The sequence below is a fragment of the Perna viridis genome, chromosome 6, assembly GCF_037379345.1.
Source record: "Perna viridis isolate PV_CMFRI_1.1 ecotype Kerala chromosome 6, ASM3737934v1, whole genome shotgun sequence".
NCBI classification, from domain to species: Eukaryota; Metazoa; Mollusca; class Bivalvia; order Mytilida; family Mytilidae; genus Perna; species Perna viridis.
Window position 1 is genome coordinate 47,549,606 of NC_142450.1, and position 23,399 is coordinate 47,573,004.

Here is a 23,399-nt window from a genome sequence, read left to right on the forward strand (position 1 = left end):
AGACAAATAATCCCACAGTATCTCATCTATTGTCTAGAGAATACAGACGAAAATCATATAACATCAATTAACCCCTTAATACCATAGCATTCCTCTATATCATGAAAAAAAGCACTTTAATCTTGTGAAACTTTTCTAATTCCATGAAAATACTGAAAATATTTCTTATTAATGCCAGTTGTGGACTTATTTTGATCCTGCAATGTTTACACATTCAATGTTACCTACAATGTAAAATAGAAAATACATTGTATAATATTTTTTAGTTGTTGATCAATGAACTAATTATACACAACAAATGAAGTACAAAAAAAGAATCCAAAAGACATTGAATCTAGCATTTAAGAATTTTAAACTACAGTACCTGGTAAAAGCGAGTGTGTTCATTAATGAACTTTAGATGGACTGGAGGAAGAGCAGGTAGTATCAACACAGATACCATCCCCTCACAGTAAAACTTTGACCCATCTGACACATCACTTGCTGATTGGACAGATTGGGTGAGAATAATCAGATCCAGCAAGGCTGATATAGAAGAACTCTGGATGCTGAAATTATTGACAAAACATGCACATGTAATCAGGTCCTGAAGCCAGGGTGGCAGGTGATGATTCTCATCTGAAAAAAAAAATCACATTAAAATCATTGTGTAATACAAGTACATTTGTTTGTACATTTAAATACTCTTATAGATAAAGTTTTTCTCTGATTACTTATATGATAATGACTTCAAATTTATATAAACTTTTTGCACTGCATATGTATCTTGTGTACTTGATCTCTAAGCAAAATATATTCAATTCTATTATCATCAAAAACTAGAATATTTAACATTGAGCATCAGATAAAAGCTGACAGATTGTTTGTCTAGTGTACATACCTTGACTACAAGTTTTATGTTGCATCTTGTGTACATACCTTGACTACAAGTTTTATGTAGCATCTTGTGTACATACCATGACTACAAGTTTTATGTAGTACCTAGTGTACATACCTTGACTACAAGTTTTATGTAGCATCTTGTGGAAATCAGTACAGTAGATAGGAAAACTGGAGAATTCTATCAACAACTTGCAAGCACATGTATAAGTTTCCAGAGCATCAGCTGTAAAATCTAACTTCAAATCTGTATCTACATTTGAATCTGTAAATTTTCTCTCATTAACCAGCTTCTGCACACAATGTTTAGAAATGTAGTCACTTTTCAGAATCTTTGTGGAAGAGAAAGTGTTAAAGAAAACCTGAAAACATTCAACACAGCTCTGCATCAGACTGATGGGTCCACCATTCCTCTTGGTTATCAATGTATTGCTGATAGATCTGGAAACACCTTTTTGTAGGAACTCCTCTGTTTTAGTCATATAGTCAACTACATCACCATCCAGTTGTAGACCCTTTTCAGCTACTGTTTTCTTATCATTAATTTCATTCTCACTTTCAATTTCTTTTACATTGTCATTGACATCATTAATAGTTTGGTCATAATCAGTCATCATGGTTTTAGAATCCTCTTGAGTGACATCATCAGTTTGTATGGTCATCTCTTCATCCACTGCATTATTCTGTGTGTTTTCTGTGCTGATTTCTTCAATAAATGTATCATCCTCCTATATTATAAAATTGAAATTTAAAAATTGTCAGTTTTTAATTTTAAGCCAATAATCCTTAACAATATTCTATTTTAGATCAGGATTTAAGCAGAAGTTATATCATATATTCTTTGCTTAATAGGGTCATAAAAAAAACTTGAAAGTGTATCATATACTCCAAATTTGACTTTTAATGGGCATTTTTATACTTTGCTTATACTTATCTATTTTTGTTTATTATATGTAAATTAATTAAATATCCAAGACAAACAGCAATGCTACTACATTTACATGAAAGAGGTGATTCTTGTGTATGTACATATACAATGAACTTAACCTTGCCATCATTCTAAGCTATCCTACCTCCTCCTTCAGTTCAATAACTTTCATACTGGGTTGTACTTTAGACAGGAGTTTAGAACATAATTGTAGTGTTGACTTTATGTCCAAGTCCTGTAATCCATCACAATGGCTCGTTAGACTAAGTGTAATCCTCCGTAACAACTCAGGCAGGTGCTCCGTCTGGGTCTCCAGGAATGTCTCCTGTAAAAATACAACCTTACTTGATTCTTAATGTACATGTAAGATACACTGTACTAATCCTGTAACTGTATGTATACAAGTCATGCTTATGAAAATTTTAATTGAAAAAGCTTTTATGTTAAAAAGAAATGTTTTACACTTAACATTCTGTTAGGAATTTTCACATCATAACAACATGCAGATTTCACAATTTGAATAAAAAAGACATAATTAGTTTCAGAAACTGCAATGTGAACAAAACACAGTAATACCTCCCCAAATAAGGTGTCCAGATTGTAAAAATACTTTCCAATCAAGAAAATTTGTTTACAGTGAATTTTGTAGCTAGTTAATTGTATTTTATAGATATCAGACAGCCAAGGAAGAGTCAGAGGTTCCAGTAAGTGATGAACATGAAGAAAGAACTGATTTAAAATGTTAAGGTCAAGGGTCAAGGTTTTGATAAGATCATTCCTTTGATGCACAAACCAGAAAGAACGGAGCACTCAGAATCATTACATATTTAGTATATCTTATAGTAAACAAAATTAATTTTTGGTATTTTATCATGCAACAGGAAAAGATTTATCAGTTTTCCAGAATATTTACATGTGTAGTATATCTGCAAACAATTCAAAAGATGCAAAATAAATACTTTAAGCATGGAACCAAAATGCTACACTAAAAATAAAGTAAAAAGCTTGATTTAGATGCCTTTGCACAAGATTCAGCCAAATAAGTAGGCTTTGTCAATTTTTTGTCACAGAATGCATGTACATACCTTAATAAATGATCTCTAGAACAAGCAATGTCAAAACCAAGTTCACCCTCACATTATTAAATGTTTTTTCTCAAAGATTTAAAAATATCAAGCCTTATCACTCATGTCACTTGCTTTATATAAATGCCTAAATCCAAGACTTTTACAAGCTAAGCTGCTAGCCTTTAAAACAACATTTTTGAAATTTCCCCCCTAACTATCAAAAATGGATGGACAAAAATTCCATGTTGTCTACACTAAAACTGAAGTTAACTGAATCAATATTTCAAACTAACTAAAAAACTGTTCTAAAAAAGATTTCCCAGTAAGACATGTGCAATGCCCATGTACTGAAAACATTATATCAACGAATATTTTTTGTGGATCATACCTTTAACACCGAACATTCTTTTCTGTCATATTGCAAAATCAAACAGACATATACATTTTCAAAAAAAATAATATGTTTCAATTATTTTAAAGGAATTTTTTATTGTAAGAACACTAACACTTATTGTAAAAGGCCACTTTCAAGGGGAGATACTGTGAACATATCAATTTAATGTGGTGCACTAGTTTTCGCTCATTTCACAGAGAACAAAAAACCATGAGATAATGTACACACTATATAACACTTAGCAAATTTTGAAATTACAAAAATGAATTCCAGTGAATATGTTCATTTGACAGAATCCATGAAAATTAATATGTTTACAGTAACTGGCCAGGAAAATGTTCATAAAAAATGTAATGGGAACTTAAGTTAGTTTTAATAACACAATAAAAAGAGATCAGTGATCCCCAATTTTTTTTAGAAATATGAAATAATGTCAGTTCAGTGTTTGTTATATACATTTATAAGAAATTTTATCTACCAGATTTTTAATAGTTTGTAAAAAAGTGAATCCATATAATTTTAGGTAAGTTTAATAGTATAATATTTTTTCCACAGTGCCCAGATTTTAAAAGGGGAGGGTTGTCATCATGCCAAAGTAATTTAACCCTGCCATATTTTTTGGGCCTGTCCCAAGTCTGGAATTTTTTGCCTCTGTCTGTCTGTCTTGTTTCATTTTCAATTTAGTTTATTTTTTATGTTACTTAAATATATAGGGGCAACTCTTTCCAAGTATCTGTGTATATTGATGTTTTGGGGTCATCAGCAGCCTGCTCTATGGTGTGAGGGTTTCCTCCTCACTCACTGAAGACCAATGGGTGGCCTTTGGCTGACATTTTCATCCCGGTTGGGTTGTGGTCTCTTTGACATATTCACCATACCTATTCTCGTTATAAAATGTTATAAAGAATTGCTTTAATTCAGCCTCAATTATCTTGAAATCAAGTTAGGTGACCTGCTTTTTTACAATAAAATCCTAACTTACATGTACATGTATGTTCATACAAGACCATCTTTGAGAGAAACTAGGAAAATCTATATACATGTACTAGTAGTATTAGGTATGGTCTACCTCAAGAAGTGAAGCTAAATGATTTCTGTTGTATGTTTGTTTTCTTGGTTGCAAAAGAATAAAAATCAACTCTGTTTTGAAAAGTTGATGTAAAATTATCCCTGGTCTTTGGCAAGGAATTTTAACCACTAGAATTAATAAAACACAACTTGAACAAAGAAAGTGTGTTAAAAGCTTATGTGAATTATCACTAATCCAAAGTGGAGAGCTACTAGAAGCTGAAGGAGTAGTTTTTATTTTAAGACGAGTTTGGATATTGTGGATTTTGGGTGTAAAGATATATGAATTATAGGTGCAGATAAGTGCTTGGGTTTACTTAATAAACAAAAACCTGGGTAACACAGCACTGAAATAAGAATCTACAATGTTAAAATTGCAGACAAAAATTAAACTTACGTACAAAATCAAAGACAGTAAAAAAATAAAAGCATGCCAAAATATAAGTACAAAAACAACAACAAAAATTGTTACTTTAAAATTTTTTTTACAATGTAAATGCAAAATGTTCAGTTATCACAATGACTACTTTGACAATTCGATTAAACTACAATGTAATCATCACATCAAATGTCTTCCGAAATCGTACTATATTGATGTCTTTCTGACTCTTTCTTTTTAAATTATAATTCATCATGCCATCAAAATCAAAATTACATGTATTAAGAATTGTTAAAGTGACAATACAGTACGGACCTTTTTTTTTTGAAGTACATGTTATTACTTTCAAACATTTAACTGTTTTGAAGAAAAAGGAAGAATTATCTTACCAACGAAATGACCTCCAGTAAGAAGTCTACCAAAGTGCAGTACTCCTTTAAAGAAGGTACGTCCATATCTGATGTAGATGTTGTTCTTTCCAGCTTCCTGCCTGTATGTCCTGCCTGGCAAGAACCTTCAAACAACCTAGCAAGATAGTCCCATATAAAGTAGGGTTCAAATGTACTAAATAATAAATTTGAGGTTTTGATTAGCTCTGCTTTAGTCAGTGAAGCCTTCTCATAATCTGAGCGGTTTCTCTTATTTAACATGTGTCGATTCTCTGCCACTTTGATTTCTACAGACTGTAAAGAGTCCAGGTGTTTACATTCCTTGTATAGACACCTCAGCACAGACAATAATACATTCTCTAAAATGACAGGTCCTATCTCTGGCTTATCTAACAAGCTCATCAAAATACGGAATGGTTTCAAAATGGAAGATTTGCCTGTCACAAATGAGTCATCACTGTCAACATTGACAAGTTTGTACTTCAGGGCATTCACTACAAGTTCTCTTGAATAAAGGTGAAAATAGCTTGTGTCAGTCTCACTGGTTGTTGATATGCTATCACTACGTTGTTTCTTAGCGATTTCAGTTGTTATGGCTACTTGTGCTGCCCCTGGAGTTCCAAGAAACCATGTATATAGTCGTCTATTGAGAGACATATCTCTGCGTAACAAGACATTAGTCACAGCTTTTACAATTTTGGACATGTCTGATTTAGTCAGCTGACTGTTGTGCATTGGAAAGGCCAGTAATAGGAAGTCTAACAGCACTCTCTGAACTAACACTGCCGTATCTTGAACTGCTACACAGACTGCTTCAACCTGCAATAATCAATAACAGTCATAAAAGTGAAAACCTTGAATGTATTTCTTACAGTGAGGAACATTCTTGAATTTACTGGTTATTTTTCTCCAAAAAGTGAAAGCAAGTACACCAATTAAGAAAGGTAAATAAACAAATATCAGAATGTCAATGAAAATAGGAGATATCAAAGCAGGTAAATCCATGGGCAATAATAGGTTAAAAAAAACATATCAACTTACAAAGACAATCAACAAGAAAAAAAAATAAAATAAAAGATACAAAAAAATATCAATAAATCAAATGAGCTTTTAAGCCTGATTAAGTTTTATGGCAGTCATACCAAAAGGTCGATATTGAGTCCCATCATGTATAACTGGTCCTCCATGGTTTTCTTTTTGTTGAAGTGAGCTACCAGGAATGTAATGGCAGGTAACCGGACACTAGGACATGATCTTACACATTCCCAGAGACAGGTATAGAAATACTCAGCATGGGACTGATCACACAGATCTTCTAGTAAACTGTTGGTCCTAAAAGATTCACAACAAATAACTATTACAGGAGTATTTTATATTGACAAACATAGTGTTGGGTTTTCTGACAATGTCCTTACTGCTTGCATGTTTAATAAAAAGACAGATGTGAAATACATCACACTTTTGTCTCATTAATGTCGTTTTACACTGTAGTTTTGTAAAAAGTACATTCTGTATAACTTTCAAATAAATTAATACATGTAATTCTTAACTCAGTTTATGTGTCTGATTATCTCAAATCAGTTCACCTCTGTTATTACACATAGCTGCAATTAACTATTACTACATGTTTATCTGTAATTACTTATCTGTACACATGAATAAAAACACAATCATTACCCCCATAAGACTAAAGGTCTGACTTCACTTTATAGTATTATACCTATCATAATGTTCCGACCCTTCTTCAAGTCCTGGTAACAGTCCCAATAACATTCCATTCAGACCTGGTTTGATGTGTTTACCCAGTGGTACAAAGTGTCGCTCATATATAGACAGCAATACAGGTTTTACATTCATAGCGGCATGACTAAGCAAAGGGAACAACCCAGCACTGTAAACAAAGAGATCTTGTGCCAATCTCTGGGTACCAATACACTTAAATATGATATCATATGTCTCCAATGCTTTTAAATGTACACCACTTGGTAGAGCTGGATGTAGACATTGTGCCAGACGTTTGCCAATGGTTACTCTCTTTGGAATAACTGGATACTTGACATGGCCTAATAGAACCTGAAAATATACATGTACCATACTATGTGTCTATAGCTACATGTATATATCAAAACATCCTAAACTGGCAGATCATACAATAAACTCTCTATAAGAATATTAAATTGCAACATATGTTAAAGACACTAATGGAATTATGTTTTTGTGCATATAAAATCAAAACATCCTTTTTACAAAAAATCACATGGTTTTAATGCATGAATTCATAAGAGAAACATACTTCACCATATGTAATTATACTTGTTTGCATGGGTTATTTATTCCCATTCAGGGGGCACTTCCTATATATATAAGGTGATAGGATGTGCCACTGAAACAGGTACCTTCCCAGCTTGTAATAGGTGGAGAAAAACAAACACAATTATATGATAAGTCAATTAATCATATACATGTAGATAAACATCCTTGTCCTATCATCTGTTGTGATAATTATCATATTTGTAGAATGAATGCATGATGAATATGGTCATTATATGTCATAGTGTATCATAATTAAGGGAACACTCCTTTTATACATGTAATATGAGGTAAGGCCTCTTTTTTCTGACAAAATATATGAAAAGGTCTACATTTTTTCAAAGGCAAAATATATGAATAGGGTTTGGTTACAGAATATTAGCTGCACCCCTAACAAAGAAGTATTGGAGTAACTTGTAAAACCGGCAGTCACACAGCAAATACAGATCGTAACATAATAATAAAAAGTTAACTTTATGTTGACTTTAGTGATAATGTCACATCATTATAAGTATACCTTGTTGAGCTTTCCTAATGCTGATATAAGATCTGCCCATTCACTTGTATTTTCAAAACTTCTAAGTGCCTTTTCCACTTGAGTGATGTAGTTCCTGTACTTTGAGTCATTCAGTAACTCACACTCCTCAGCCAGAATAGTCAATGCACTCATCTTTTCTCACTGAAAACAAAGCACAATACTGTTCTAATAATGGACTAAAGAGAAAAAAATTCAAATTATGTAAGAAAAACAATAATGCATATACATATATGTACATGAAATTTAAATTATTACAATTTTTAAGAAGAACAGTAAAAAAAAAATGTGTAAAGTTTGAGGACGTTTTGGGCTTATACTTTGTAATACCAAAGAGCTACATGTATAATTAAAGAGATAAGAAACTTGCTAATAAGCCACTTTATCGATAAAATTATCACACAGCGGTGAACGAGATTCCCACTTATTTATTAAGCTACTTCTTCCCCTTTTGATGACATGATTTGAAATAAATTGTAGCAGACACTAAGACATAAAAATTGGAAACTATGATTTTATTCAATTATCTTTAAAAACAAACAAGTTGTGATAGGTGAATGTGAAAATTATTAATTCAATTTTGAATTATTTTCATTTTCATAAAATAGTGGGTTGGTTAACTTGTTTTCAATACTTCTTTTTTGTCTGTTTTGGTAGAAAGAAAAATGGTGCATGAACAAGAAGCTAAGAAATCGTCAAATGTGAAACTGAAGGTTTTATTTGAATATTCGCAATACTTTTTTTAGTTAATATCATTTAAAGTCAAGTTGTCGTTGTCGAATAAGTAAGTATGCAATCTCGTTTCCACCGCGAGTTAATGTGAGATTTCATTTAGTTGCAAATCTCTTGAATTACAGGTCTATGATAATAGTATGTTTTTCTTTCAAAATAGAAGCTGAACTAACAACAGTACTTACTGATGTGATTTTGCTTTCTCAATTTGAAACAAAATTGTCCTGACAAAACAATAGAATTAGATATGTGTTTTCATACTTGATTACGTAGTGACATTGTCTTGTGATTTTAAGCAATAAATAAGTGGCAAAATCTGGTTTCCCAGGTGAAGTTGTAACTCTTATATTTTGATATGCTTTCATCTCTGCATATGTGATAAAGAACTATTATCTCTGAACCATCTAACGTTTGAGTTATTTTTATTATTTAGTCAATGCCATTAAACCAGTGATAAATATAGTTTCCCATGAAGGCATATTTTGTCAGTGTACAAAAATGCTGTTTTAAGTGGCAAGAATAGTCTCCAGACTTGATACAATTGTACCTTCATCCGTAATCATCCAGCAATCCATAAAAATCCATAAAAATATAAAAATTCTGATACATGGCAATCAAAACAATTATTATAAACAAGTTTATTCATTCATAATTACATGTATTTCTGATGGAATTAAAAAAAAAAGAAGACACAAACAGAAAAGTAAAATAAGGAAGGGCTTTTATGGAAAAAATGAGAGTAATCACTTAAACCCATAAGATTCTAGCCAACAGGATCATTTTATCAATAAATTATAACTACATGTACATGTATACTATTAAGTTTTCAAATTTGTCCTCTCTATTAAACAAATAAGCTTGTGTAGTGGGCAAGCATGGTTTTGACTCGTTAAATTACACCTCTGTCACTGAGCATCAAATCCTGGACTGCAAAGTGACAAACCATCTACAAACCGATTCGGCTAATCACTCCTTTATTCAAGCCAATTATTTGGCTATTTAAATCTCACGAGGTAGGCCATCCTGCCACACTTTTGCTCCCTCGTCTTCATTTCTTAAGCAACTCTTAAACTACATGTAGCTCACAATAGCTATCCAAACCCTGTGGGTTATATACAAATGTAACTGGGAACCAAATGTTACAACAAGCATGATTTGACTCACAAAATTACATCTCTGTCACAGTGGATTGAACCCTAGTCCATTCAGTGACAAGTCATCGACAAACCAATTCAGCTCAATAATTAATCCTTTAGCCAAGTCAATTAAATGGCTATTCAAATATCACTACCTACTAGAACACATACAGGCCATACTGCCACACTTGCATTATTTGCCTATCAAGATGTGACAACTCCTTAAAAGTAGAATTACATAAAGTTTTGTCTCTTACTTAATGATTCTAAATGAAATTATAAATAGCTATAACATATGGAACATACATCTGTCTAAAAAAAGAATATGAAGCATAGGCAGTTATGGGTCTGGATATACCTCTAAAAACTGGGCCAGATTCTACAGCTTCCCTTTCCAAAACATCTCATCTAACATTTATAAAAGAAAATTAACATTAATATTTACGGTGTTGTGCATATTTACAGTTGTACAGTAAATAGTATTTTTAGTAACATTCTCATTACAAAAAGACAAATGATCACCTGATCTATCAATCCTAATTTTCCCTTCAAAATTTCGACTACTTCATTTTCACGCGTGTGATGAGTGAAATCTGTCACTGTAATATAACAGTAAATTACAAAACTCTTTGATTAAACCAAAATTTGTCATATTAACTGTCAAACATCGTCTGATTTTGTGGCACCGGTGTTGACGGAAATAAACACCATTTATTATTTCCTAGTCTGAGTCTCCGAAACGTTTGATTTGATATTGAACTAAATACCGAAAGTAAATTATTAAGTATAAAATACCAAATAGAACTCATGTAGTTAGAAAAGAAGACCAAACATGACAAAGGGAGTCCGAACTCACAACTGATAATAAATATGAGTTTTTAAAACTTTGGTACTGAGAATATTGAAACTTTTGGTATTTGGAATGTCATTAAATTTGTTGGACATATTTTATTTCAAAGAATACATCAATATATGATATATGTCGATATTATAATACAACACAAGAATCGGAAATAAGCTGAAGCTTATGCTAATCCGTCTCCTAAAAAACAACAAACTGTCTAAAGACAATAATAGCATGATCTTATATATGTGTCTTTGATGCAATTGTCTATTGGAGATGTAAGGGTTGAATAAAGAATATGTATTGAAATTGAAAAGGGATCAATAGGAAAATATACAAAAAGGGTATTGAGGAATTGAAATGCACACAAGAAAACACACAATACAAAGAGATATATGTATATACAGCATTTACAATTTATTTTCTTTTTAAAATGTTAGTTTTCCCCTTTAAGAATAAATCTGTATTTTGTTCTAAAGTTAGAGTATAAGACCCTTTGATAAGAATTTCAATATCGATATGAAAATAAGGGTAACAACAAAATTTCCAAACACTAATTCGATTCACAATCAAGCCAAGTCCAAAATAAATATGGCAAAATAGATATTACAGCATCGGATCAGCTGGTACCGTAATGGTCCTGACTTGGTACAGGCAATTCAACGGAAGTGGTGGGTTAAATCTAGGTTTTACAGCGCGTTAAACCTCCCTCTTCCATTGCGGCGTGACTATACCAGCGGTGATTAAAAAGCAATTGCATGTTATTGTCATAATCGGTAAATCAGGGATTACATCAGCACAAAGAACAATTTACCAAAAAAGAAAATTTAAAAAAAAAATGAAATAAAAAAATAATTTTAAAAAAAATCATTACTCATTCTTAGATGAAACTGAGTATTTTTTCAACCAAGGACTGATATCTAAAAAGAATGGTAAGTGAACTTTTAAGAAGCATTTCCTCATACCCTGATTCAGGAGTCTGTCACGCAGACATTTATGGCGTTGAAGGATGTCAGAGTAGTTAGTACTTGTCGTAGCGTAGCGAAACAATTATGAAATATAAACACCATTTGCAGGAGATGAAGGTCTATTGCTGCACAAGTAAAGAAAATTTATGATATTAAAATTAATGTCGTCCCTTTTATCATAAATCTTAGTGCTGAGATGACCACTGTTGTCAAATTCGAGATGTAGGTCCAAAAAGATGCAGAACAGACCGTTTCTGTAGTCTCCTTTATCTCGATCTCTGGTGGATATATTGACGGTGACCATTTCCCACAAGAAGGGTTGCTGATGGACAATACATCATCAATATATCTGTATGTAAAGTTAAAGGATTTAAATTTATTTTTTTAAATTGTTATTCTTTACGAGGTTCTGAAGAAATTCAGTCTCTTATGAATATAGAAACAAATCGGCTAGGAGAAGTGCATAGTTAGCTCTTCCAAATATGTTATCAATGAGGAAATCAAGCGTATCGCAAATCTGTTTTTCTGTGTAGCATACTTTGCCCATCTACGATGTTTTAGAAAAATGCGTAGATTTGTAACCAAGAACAACTTAACTTTTTGAATCAGCAAAAGATTTACGAATAAGTCCTTTCAAACGAGATTTCAATTTATCATGTGGTAACCTAGTGTAAAGAGTTGAGAAGTCAAAAGTTTGGAGAGAACTATTTTCCGAAAAGCTGCGTGATTTTAGGTTTTGTAGTAAATCTTTAGAATTTTTAAGTATCCACAAATAATTAATGCCAGTACGAGAGTACGTGGTATTGCAATAAGCTTGCAGTCCACCCTTCACTGCGAACAATATCTTTGTAAGATGGTTTGAGATCTCCTTTTTGGAGCAAGATGAAGATCCTGCTATATACCTTTTTTGTATGGATTCTTATAAAGTTTGGGAATCCAATACATATAAGGTAAGTTCTCACATTTGAGAGAAGACAAGGACTTGTGGTGGTTTATAAAAGTCAAAGAATGTATAGTGTTGCGTCGAATCTCTGAGTAATTGTTATATTCAAGTAAGAAGTGACTGTTTGTTTCTCTTTGTCCGCATATACAATTCGGACTAGCCACCAGACCTCGCATTTACAGATGCTCATTGAGAGAGCTGCTGTCTATGCGAAAACTGGCGTGCAAGACCTGACCAAGTCTACTACCAATATTATAGTACGTATGTTTTTTACGATCGTTTGAATATTAATTCGCGTTTTGAATATATTTAAAGACCTAGAATAGCGAGTGGTGACTGGATCGAAGGTCGTTCCACATTTTGATAGTGGACGACAGAAAATAATTGGAGTATAACGACGTCCTATTACGTAACTCGGTTAAGTTTCACGTGATCGGCGGGTGAAGTGGTCATGGATGTTAGCCCGCGCACTTGGCACCAGGGTACTCAAATACTCGTGGGTATCACCATTCACCATCTCACCATTGGAGATTTTTTTTTCCAACCGGTTTCGCGTTAAAACTCGTCCAGCGATGTTAATTTGGTACCACCTGTAACTATTCGCATGGCTTCTAGATAGACTCCCTCGATCTTGTTAATCAAGATTTGTGAACCGTTATCCCACACAACGTCTCCGTATTCTAAGATCGGTCTGATAAACGACATTTTTTTCTAGTGTAAAACGACCAAGATCCAATCGCATACGTCGTAGAATATTAATCCTGCTGTATGCCTTTTTCCGACGCAGTCGGTATAGTTTCGTTTTTTACCCTTTGACCTGAAAGGCGCTCCTCCATGGAAACGCAAGTCACCTCATCGCAATTCAATTTCCCGATTGGTCAAATACTGATAACTTAGTGGCGTTCGAAAAAGTTGTATTGAAAATTATAAGTAAAAAGAACAGATTTTACTGCGTCGGCTATCTGTTTTAAAGATAGTACTTGTTAATGATATAATCAACGTGATCATACCAGGAACCGTCGTCGAAGGAGTGGATACCGAGATGCTTTTGACTGAAGACCTCTTGAAGAACAGGACGCAACTACTAGTTTGGACACAATATAGCGCAAAATTCGAAAATTAATTAAAAATTTTCAAAATCGGACCAAAATTAAAATGTTGATTTTTTGGGGTGTGGCCCCTTCGACCCCTTATAACTCAAAACCATAAGAGATATCTGAAATCTAATTGAAAAATGCCGGTAAGGCATTTTATCAGGAATCCTATTTTAAAAAATCGGAAATCGAACCAAAAATAAAAAGTCGATTGTGTTTTAGACGTGGCCTTTTGACCCCTTATAACTCGTAAACGGTAAGATATACATGGAATCTGATGGAAAAATGCAGTCATTGATTTTCATAAAGATAATGAGATAAGCATACCCTGTAAAAATCAAAACAGAATTTCAAAAGAAACAGATTGATATCTGAATTATAAAAATCGGATCAATAATAAGCTTTTCCTATCAATTCTAATGATACACTTATTTCCCCTTTTAGGGGTGCGACAAAAACCTTAAAATACTATAGGGCCCTCCGCCATGTTCCAAGGAAAAAAAATTGCGGTCGTACAAAAACAGGAGTGATATAAGGTAGTCCGGTCTTGACTGGTAAGCATATCCTAACCCGCCAGCAACACCCCTTACATTGCGATGGGTAAGATCAAGTAGGCGTCAACTTGGGTGAGTTATCAATCCTGTATGGTAAAATTTACATTGAATATTTTGGATATAACCGGCGATATCCTTATTCAGCATGAAACTAACAAAGTTCAAGATCAAAACATTGGTTTTGAAGCTGAATCACGTTGTAGGTCATTGTAGTTTTATCAAAGGCACACAGGCGAATGATAAGGAATCTGAATGAGAACGAGAGCGGGGTATTTTTTATCAAAAACTGTAAATGAATAAAATTTGGAAAACAATTAAGAAAAGTAAAATTATAGATGCACGGCGTATTGATACTAGTACGGCGAATTGATGTATAGCATATAGTGCTGTACCAGGTTAAGACCTAACAATGAATTTTTTCTCGCTAATTTCATCTTGAGAAATTATTTGCAATATTTTCATCTAAAAGCTTTCCCGACATACTATTTTACTTTTTGACCACTAACTGTTATGATCTATGATCGTAACAACAATTTTGTGGAGATCCTCTTGGGTGTGTACAGCAGACCTATAAGATGGCGACTTCGAGGGAGGTCTTGTTTACATACGTAGTTATTGCGATGACCATTCATTCGCCAGTTGAAAGGTTGTTCTGTTTCGCCAACGTACTGCATACCACGTCGGTTACAAGGATATCGGTTATCCGAAATATTCAATGTAAATTTTACCATCATTTGGTGATGTTGAACATATGTAGACGTTTATTTAATGCATCTAATAGAATATACCTTGTCCTATCTGCAATTAGATAGAAACTTCATATCGGTCAATCGCGTTGTAATCGCCTTATTACAAAGACACGACGATACGAATATAAAACACCAGTTCTGGTATCGCTTCATTGGTTACCCGCAAAATTTAGACCTATGTATAAAATATTAATGTATACTTTCAAGGCGTTGCGTGAACGTGCTCCTCAATACCTTAAAGACCTTGTGAAAGGTCATGAGCCACAAAGAACCTTACGTTCACAATCACATACAAGTTTGACATTATCGAGAGTGCGAACAAAAACATGCAGGGAGGTCGTTTTGACAGGGCATCCGCGAAGATCTGGAATGGTTTACCGTCAACTCTACAGAACGAACAGTCTTTCGAGGTTTTTCAGAAACGCATAAAAACCCACCTGTTTAGGCTAGCATATAAAGGACTATACTGAATCCTTGTTTGACGAACACTGTGATATCTTTTGCTTTTACGTAACATTATCATATTTTTATGTTGTATATATTTTTTGTACATATTTATTAGTGTAACGGGAAAGCATGATTTGACTCCCAAAATTATACTTCGCCACCGAGGATCGAACCCTAGACCGCTCGGTGACAAGCCAGCGACAAACCGATTCGGCTAAAGAATTAATCAATTAACTGGCTATTTAAATCTCACTACCTACAACAACGCAGGCAGGCCGTCCTGCCACATTTCCCCCACCTTAAGAGTCTTCGTACCACGAACGACTCTAACACTAGCTCAATAGCTAACCAAACACCGTGGGTTTTTTAGTTGGGCGCCAAATGTTACGGGAGAGCATGATTTGACTCCCAAAATTATACTCTGCCACCGGGGATCGAACCCTAGACCGCTCGGTGACAAACCAGCGACAAACCGATTATTCTTTAGCCATGGCAATGAACTGGCTATTTAAATATCACTACCTACTACAACGAAGGTAGGCCGTCCTGCCACATTAGTATTAGATTCGCACATAATTTTTATGATTATTTTATTTCCATTTTTGTTTCTTATTTAATGGGTTTAAATATTAGATAATTATTCATTATTTTAGACTTGAACTGCTCCATTTTATCCTCCATTTCTCATGACGTTCATATTTTTATCGTTGGTTTCATTCTTGGTGCAATATATTTTATATTTTGAATGACGTACGTGTGTGCGTGCATGTATGCGAGTCTGTACCCGACTTGTCTGATTATGGCGTTCTTGTTTGTGTGTATGGTGGTGAGTTTGTGATGGTATGCGACTGTGCGCGCAATTGTGAGTGTCGGTATGCATGTGGGTGTATTATGGTATACTCGTGTGTGGATATGTGCTTTTATTTATTTATTTATGTAATGTAAAGCGTCTACAGTAATTTTATTAGTGTTGGCGCTATATAAACTTTGTTTATAATAATAATAATAATAATATTAATTAATAATAATAATAATAATAATAATAATAATAATAAAAAGTATTTTAATGGCAACTACAAAACTTTTGTAGGGATTAAAATGAACTACCTTACCATTCCAAAACTGTTTTTTAAACTCCCGTATACTTATAGCTGTCACAGGCCGTCATCAGTTTTACTACTACACTGGTTACTCTCGTAGTGGTATCAATTCAATATGGGTCTTGAAAAAAATCGAAAGATCTTCTGGAAACTCGTCTATCCCAACGTGACATTTTATTAGCAACTTGGCAGATGTTTCTAGAAAAGCAGCTCTAGGCACGTACAGTACTGGTACAACGGGTCCATGCTATGAGTTCTTAACGAAGTCTGTGTTGTTCATTTATTTTTGTTATTATTTCATGTTCCTTGTTGTGTTTGTTCATTTTATTGATCCATAGATTATATATCTTGCAGGATTTATCTGTGGCCACGTTAAAAGATGTGTGTTGTCATTTATACATACATTCAACACGCAGAGTTACTTATCCTAGTTTTAAAAAAAATAATAAAATGCTTCACAGGGCGCAGCTCGATATGAACACATATGTTAAATCCTGTACAGTTAGGGCAAGTAAAAACACATCATTCAAGCTTGATACAGCCTTGAATATTCTGAAGGACTTAGTAAAATTCTTTAAATTAATTAAAAAAAAAACGGGCTATCCGCCTCATTCTAGATGCCGAACCTTTTTCTCCATCAGAACCCTTGTTCAAACAATTAGGAACCATGAAAGGAAAGCATCCTTGAGTGAAAGTACATTGTCAGATCTGTGGGGTTTCTGATTTTCCCATTTTAACCGATTCTTACAGACTTAAACTTAAAAGTGTTTTTTTTGTTCAGTCAGTGTAGCTGATGTAGATAATTACAGCCATATAGATCTAGTTAACATAAGTCTGCAACGTGTAACAGTCACCGGAGTGACCTAATTACATACACCTGTAATTAATACTGATTATTCTATGAAATGATATGCCAATTAATGAACATATTAATTTTTGCAGTTGTTATTTGCAGGATGCAGATTCTGTTGAATGATGAATTTATGGCTAACCATATCCGAATTTAGCAAAGTTAAAAGCATTTGATAGTGTTAAAAATTCATTTCGAGTATACATCTGTTTCTTGTGCTTTTTTGTCCACCATGAAAATAGAAAAACTTACACACCACAAAAATTAATACAAGCATGACCTTTAAATAAAGATTACTGGAATGTTTTCCTCCACTGTATATCCCAAATTTGCAAAAGAATTGGTAAAATGTGAAGCAACATAATGGTAGCTAGACTCTCACTAGATTTTACTCACTTGAAGAGCAACAGATGTCACTGACAGGACAGGACATGCTTTCTTTTTTTTTGGGGAGTGCTTTAGTTTTTTGTATTATATGATGTCTTGTTTTCCTTATTTACAGTTTGTTTATGAAATTGTATTTTATTCTGTTTGCAACATCGTGTACTGATTCCTATTTTCAGGTTTAGACCATGTACTTGGAATTTAATGTATCATTGACTCTTCGGTATTTTTTGCAGACATAAACTAAGACTAAAATTAATTTCTTGTACCTTTAACAATAATCTGATCAGATAAAAGTCAAGAACATTTCTAGCTTCTATCTGTGATCTTAATCCAGATGATTCCAATTCTGACACAATTTTTTCAGAGATTTCTGCACCTAGAACATGCAAATTTAAAATACGCAACAGCTCCAATATTCCAAGTAAATCTAATTTGTCAGAATCTTCTTCAAAAAAATTTAAAGGTGCTACTCTCCTTAGAAGAATGTCCTGGTCAGGATCATATATAGCTACTATCATTTCACTACAGGTAAAACCAATTGCTGAACAAGCCTTTTACTGAATTTTTGCTTATATTTTTCAATGAATGAATTTGTTAATACTTGACTTGATAACTTTGTTTTGAAATTTATATTCACAGAATTTTGTCCCATCTGTCTCATATGAAAGAAGGAAATTATCTTCATCCTCTTCATTTAATTTGGCTTTTTTATCTTTCGGACCAGCTCTTCCATCATCATCATTACTTTTCATTGCAATTGTAGTTCCACCTGCCTCAATAAAAATATCAGGATTGTCATGCCATACTTTTGGATTATCTAAAGAGAAAAAAAACACGTTGAATTTCCAAAGTTGGGTGACTAAAGCTAACACCATGTACTGCTGCACCTCAACAGAAATTCATTGAACCGCAAATGAATCAAAGAATTTTGAATTGTTACAAAAAATTTCTTTGCAAAGCAAGAATATTGTAAAGCAAGCTTCTAAGACAGAGTAATGTTCAGTTTTAGTTAATATCATCATTACACAAGTTTTATTGTTATTATTACAATTTGATTCACCAATTTTCAGTTTCTATATCACACATAAGACAAGGTCACGTGTATCTTTTATTGTAATATGACTATATCTAAATCTTTGACCTTTCATGTTCATTAAAATCTGATATTTTTACAACAGTGTGCATTTACTTCCCAATTTTGAAAGTTATTGCACTGTTGAAGGCTTTATTAACAATTCCACATTAGAAAACCATTGATGGGAATGGCCAAGATATCTTCAGTTAATTTCAAGTATTAATCAATTGACTAACCAGCACACTTAGTACTTACCAGATTTAACTAATTTGCACTTTGTGACTGGTGCTGCTAAGCAGAGCAGGACATGCTTACCCTTCCCAAGTACCTGATGTTACTCCTGCTTTTTGTTAGAGTTCATATTGCATGTGCTTAGTTCTTAGTGTGGTGTCTTGTTTCCTTATTTTCAGTTCTGTACATATAAAATTGTATTTTATTATGTTTGCTATATTGTACAAATGTATATGTAGATGTATTTGTGTTCAAATTTCAAATTTTGGTCACGTAAATTTACAATGTAATTAAACTTTGGTTGTCATTCCATCATAATGCTTCTGCATTATTGCCATGAGGTCATATATTACTTGAGTGACAAAGTTATTAAACATCCATTATGTAAATGGTAATCATTGAACTTACCAATTCTTGTATTACCAGTGTACACCTTTCTTCCACATTTACATGGACAAGATTCATCAATTCCTTTCATTTTGCTGTCCACTATTACTCCAGGTACTAACTGAGAAATTAAATGTACAGCCAAAATGCAACACAATTTGTTTCAAAACAGTTTGGTTCCATTTAACCCCTCTGTTTTCAGAGCATGCTCTGTAAATGATCCTCTTGTTCTGCAAGAGAGATTTTAATTAATTGTAGACATACTCTAGTTTCCCTCACACACATCCAGGCTATAACAATTACAATTTCTTAAAGAAGGTGGTATTTTAGTAATCAATTTATCATTTTTTTCTTTGGAATTTAATTACAAAAAAAAAAAGAAATTACATACTAACTTATTTTCAAGACAATTGTATCTTTTATATGGAAAACTCCTTTATATGTTAATGTATATTACGGAAGGGTATTGGGTACATGGTATTTCTTTTTCTTTAATATGTTATATCAAATTACTTATTTGTTATATCAAATTACTAATTATCAACTATAAATTAAAAGTTAGTTGTTATTCAACTCCATTTTTTTCTGGAAGTTTACAGCCATGGGAAGATGCTATTTAATTGAGTACTATTTTAGAATGCATTTCACATCTATATATAGATCATAGTGAAAACTGGGCATAGTATAAACAGCATCAAACAGCAAGCGGACATGTCAGAGAACACGCATAATAACTCAAATCTAGAAACAAAATAATTTTATGATATTTATTAGATCAAAAAAAAAAATCCTGTTCCTGAGGGCCTGTGATAAATATTTGCATTTGTTGAACGATTCCGTTTTCTGTTCCTTTTCAGAGGACAACCACTTAGTTTGAAAACTGTATCAACAAAATATCGAACAATTACAAAGGGGTCGTTATTTGTTGAATAAGCTTCTAGCTAAAGCAAAGTTCTTGAAAAGCCATCAATGCAACCATCAATACAAATTCCGTATGGCTTGAGTTTATCATAACCATCCATGTGCCATAGGTAGTTTGGACCTTGATTATAATAATTTCCACTTTTCAATTTTCGACTTCTACATTCTATGCCTTCGAAGGTCTAAACACTTTATTATTAAACGCACTGTCTCTTGGTCTACAAATAACCTACTGTCCATACATTTAGAATGCATCCATCTGTACCCATGATTACCGTCTGTGCGAGACCCAACAGGGTAGTCAAGGACCTTAAAACCCCCTTAGTAATGTACCCATGATATTTTCCGGATCGTTGTATTTCTTTAGAAATGAAGTCTACCACATCAAGGAAATTTGACTTGTATTTTCTTCAATACAACCTTAATGATGCAGTTATTCGTTTAATATGTCTTTTTGACAATTTGATATCATGCTTTCTCAAAAGTACCTCTTCTATTTGAGTAAATGTGAGAAACATTCTAAAATAGTACTCAATTAAATAGCGTCTACCCACGACTGTGAACTTCTAGAAAATGGAGTTGAATAACAACCAGCTTTTAATTTAGAGTTAATAATTTGATATAACAAGTTAGTAATTTGATATAACAAACCAACAATTTGATGTAACAAATAAATAATTTGATATAACAAATTAACAATTTGATATAACAAATAAGTAATTTGATATAATAAATTAAAAAAAAGAAATACTATGTTCCCAATAGGCTTCCACAGTATATAGATAACATATTAAGGAATTTTCCCTATTATACAAACTATTAAAAACTGACTACAAAGTTCATTACAAAATTGTAAAAAGAACTTATTTGATATTCTTTCATAAACATGTTAATCTTGATTTAGGGGTAACGAAACTGTTTTCTCCTTATTTTCAATTAACCAAGATTTCCAATACATTTCTATAACCTGTTTCCAAACAATTATCTCCCCCTTGAAACTGACTTTTTAACATAAAAGTTTGTTATTTTATCATGTTTCGTTTCATATAAAAAATTCTTAAACAATGTGAAAATAAAAGATTTTATGCTGATTAAAGCACATTTTGCTTATCGTCCAGACAAAATTCATTTAAATATCAAACAAATTGCAACACAAAATTATATTAAAATATATAGCATTGTGACCCAAATATACAAAGAAAAAGTTTAAATCGAAAGTGCAGAAACCTCAAAACGTGCATTTCAAGACATTGGAAAAGTGTGTAAAAATATGTTTTTTTGTCAGATATTGACTCCATTTTTATCAATTTGATGTCAAGTATGATATTTATTGACTATCTCTCATATTATGCTGCACTTTGAATGAAGATAGGTTTTGTTAAATTATGAAGAAAATTTTAATTACAGCTTTTTTTAGGCACTTTCATCATTTTGAATTAAAAAAAATCAGTGCCATTAGCACTGGACGTTTTGATCATTGTGAAAATACACTCGATCTTAAAGAAGTAAAATAAAACTGTAATTATAAATTTGCATTTCCTATATAAATTAGAACTGTTTTTTTTTCTTATATGTTTCAACTGAATGTTAATCTTTAATACTGATTTCAGAGATATGTAAACCTATAAACCTTTGGAACAGTTCATGTGGGAGATTCTCCGCTACTGACACTGTCTCATGGGGAGAACTACAGGTAAAAACACTTTTATTTATGTAAAAATTTAATTATTTCATATTTTTTACTGAAATATAGCCAAAACCTACCACAAATCTTACATTTTTATGTGGGAGATTCTAAATTTTTCATAGACTTTGTGGGTGACCCCACCACACAAATGTACGAGTACTAACATATACGGATATGATCTGCAGATCAAAATCCAAACAGTATCCAACTTCACACACATTTACAAATATTGTTTCATTTCATCATTTAACCTTTTTTCACAAATATTTAAATCTGTCAAAAAAAAAAAAAAAAAAAAAAACAATTTTACTAGTTTGAAATGACGGTAACAAAATTTCGAAATGGGAAACTGAGTCTCTGATAAATGTTATTACTTTTTAATAGAAGATTTCTTGCTAATCTCTTTAATTACAGGTCTATGATATACACTGGAAGATCGGATTATGTGAGAGAAATTCATAATGGTTGTGAGGATATATTATATGTCAAGTAATAATAAAATGTATTATGCATTAAAATGACTACGGATTAAGACACTGTTAGACTTACTTTGCAGAAATTTCAAAAGCCAATCAAATGCCGCTTTCTGTTCTTTATTTGCATTTTCTAAATTAGCTATTCTGATTGCAGCCTGTTAATTTGTTTCAGACAGTATAAATGAGAATGTTTTCGCAGTTTCGGTATTTAAAGTGTGCAGTGGGGAAAAGAACACATCCTTTTGCTAATTCTGCATGAGGACTATGTCAATATAGGCTTCTGAAAATGACCATGCCAAATGTGCGTTAGAACTCAAAATTTTAAAACACATATACGATGATAAGGGAAAACTTTAGTAATCTGGGACTGTGGCAATGTTTTCATCGTTGAGGTTACAGACCATCAATTCAACCAATGAACATTTGGAAGGTACGCAAAAACAGTCCTACGCAGAAATTACCCCTGTTCTTCATAGTGCTGTGAAAAAAGTTCTCATCTTGTTTAAAAAATTTAAACAGTTTCTGAAAGGAAAAACATTTCTGTACATTTTATAGGTGCATTTTGCTTTTTGTGATGTGAAGCCTAATCTACATAATGGTTTCTAAATATACCCCTATCTGGTGAAAACACCGGGATTTCCCATGCTATTTTTAGACCCTTCACTTCCGGTGACCAGTACTGCACTGCAAGTCTGCTAACCCCACATGCCATTCTGAGGATTGTGAGCAGACATATGTAGAATCGTGCTGATATATAGTCCTCTGCAGGTTAAAGTTAAGGTAAAGTCCAGAGAAGCCATTGAATATTGTGAAATTAGCATAGAAGCCTATGGGAAGTGGAATTAGTGGTTTCTAGCCTTAAGCTGAAG

At 32.8% G+C, this 23,399-nt stretch overlaps 2 protein-coding genes across 9 annotated transcripts in view; both read right to left on the bottom strand.

Moving 5' to 3' along the window:
• Positions 1-10,543, bottom strand: part of LOC148615322 (protein DOP1A-like) — a 28,771-nt gene extending 18,228 nt beyond the window's left edge. For 4 of the 8 annotated variants that reach the window (XM_088590222.1, XM_088590219.1, XM_088590216.1 and 1 more), the window contains exons 1-9: positions 10,340-10,543; positions 7,932-8,093; positions 6,825-7,177; positions 6,247-6,436; positions 5,105-5,923; positions 2,893-2,907; positions 1,953-2,132; positions 995-1,607; positions 365-618 (exon numbers count right to left, since the gene is read on the bottom strand). In XM_088590222.1, the coding sequence (XP_088446348.1) occupies positions 365-618; positions 995-1,607; positions 1,953-2,132; positions 2,893-2,907; positions 5,105-5,923; positions 6,247-6,436; positions 6,825-7,177; positions 7,932-8,084 (2,577 nt within the window). In that variant the 5' untranslated portion in view covers positions 8,085-8,093; positions 10,340-10,543. Of the gene's footprint in view, positions 1-364; positions 619-994; positions 1,608-1,952; positions 2,133-2,892; positions 2,908-4,668; positions 4,684-5,104; positions 5,924-6,246; positions 6,437-6,824; positions 7,178-7,931; positions 8,094-10,175; positions 10,296-10,339 lie in introns of those variants that run through there. The other 4 variants (XM_088590224.1, XM_088590221.1, XM_088590217.1 and 1 more) reach the window with 3 other exon arrangements.
• A 7,482-nt stretch (positions 10,544-18,025) lies between these two features.
• LOC148615323 (uncharacterized) lies at positions 18,026-19,842 on the bottom strand. The gene is made up of 2 exons (XM_088586229.1): positions 19,468-19,842; positions 18,026-18,570 (listed from the first exon to the last, which is right to left on the bottom strand). The coding sequence occupies exons 1-2, from the start codon at positions 19,535-19,537 to the stop codon at positions 18,332-18,334; spliced, it is 309 nt and encodes a 102-aa protein (XP_088442355.1). The 5' UTR covers positions 19,538-19,842; the 3' UTR covers positions 18,026-18,331.
• Positions 19,843-23,399: the final 3,557 nt, after the last annotated feature.

Coding starts and splice junctions, on each gene's coding strand:
- LOC148615323 (XM_088586229.1), bottom strand. CDS start 19,537: ATGAAAGGAATTGATGAATCTTGTCCATGTAAATGTGGAAGAAAGGTG. Junction 18,571..19,467: donor CACTGGTAATACAAGAATTG/GTAAGTTCAATG, acceptor TTTTCTCTTTAG/ATAATCCAAAAGTATGGCAT.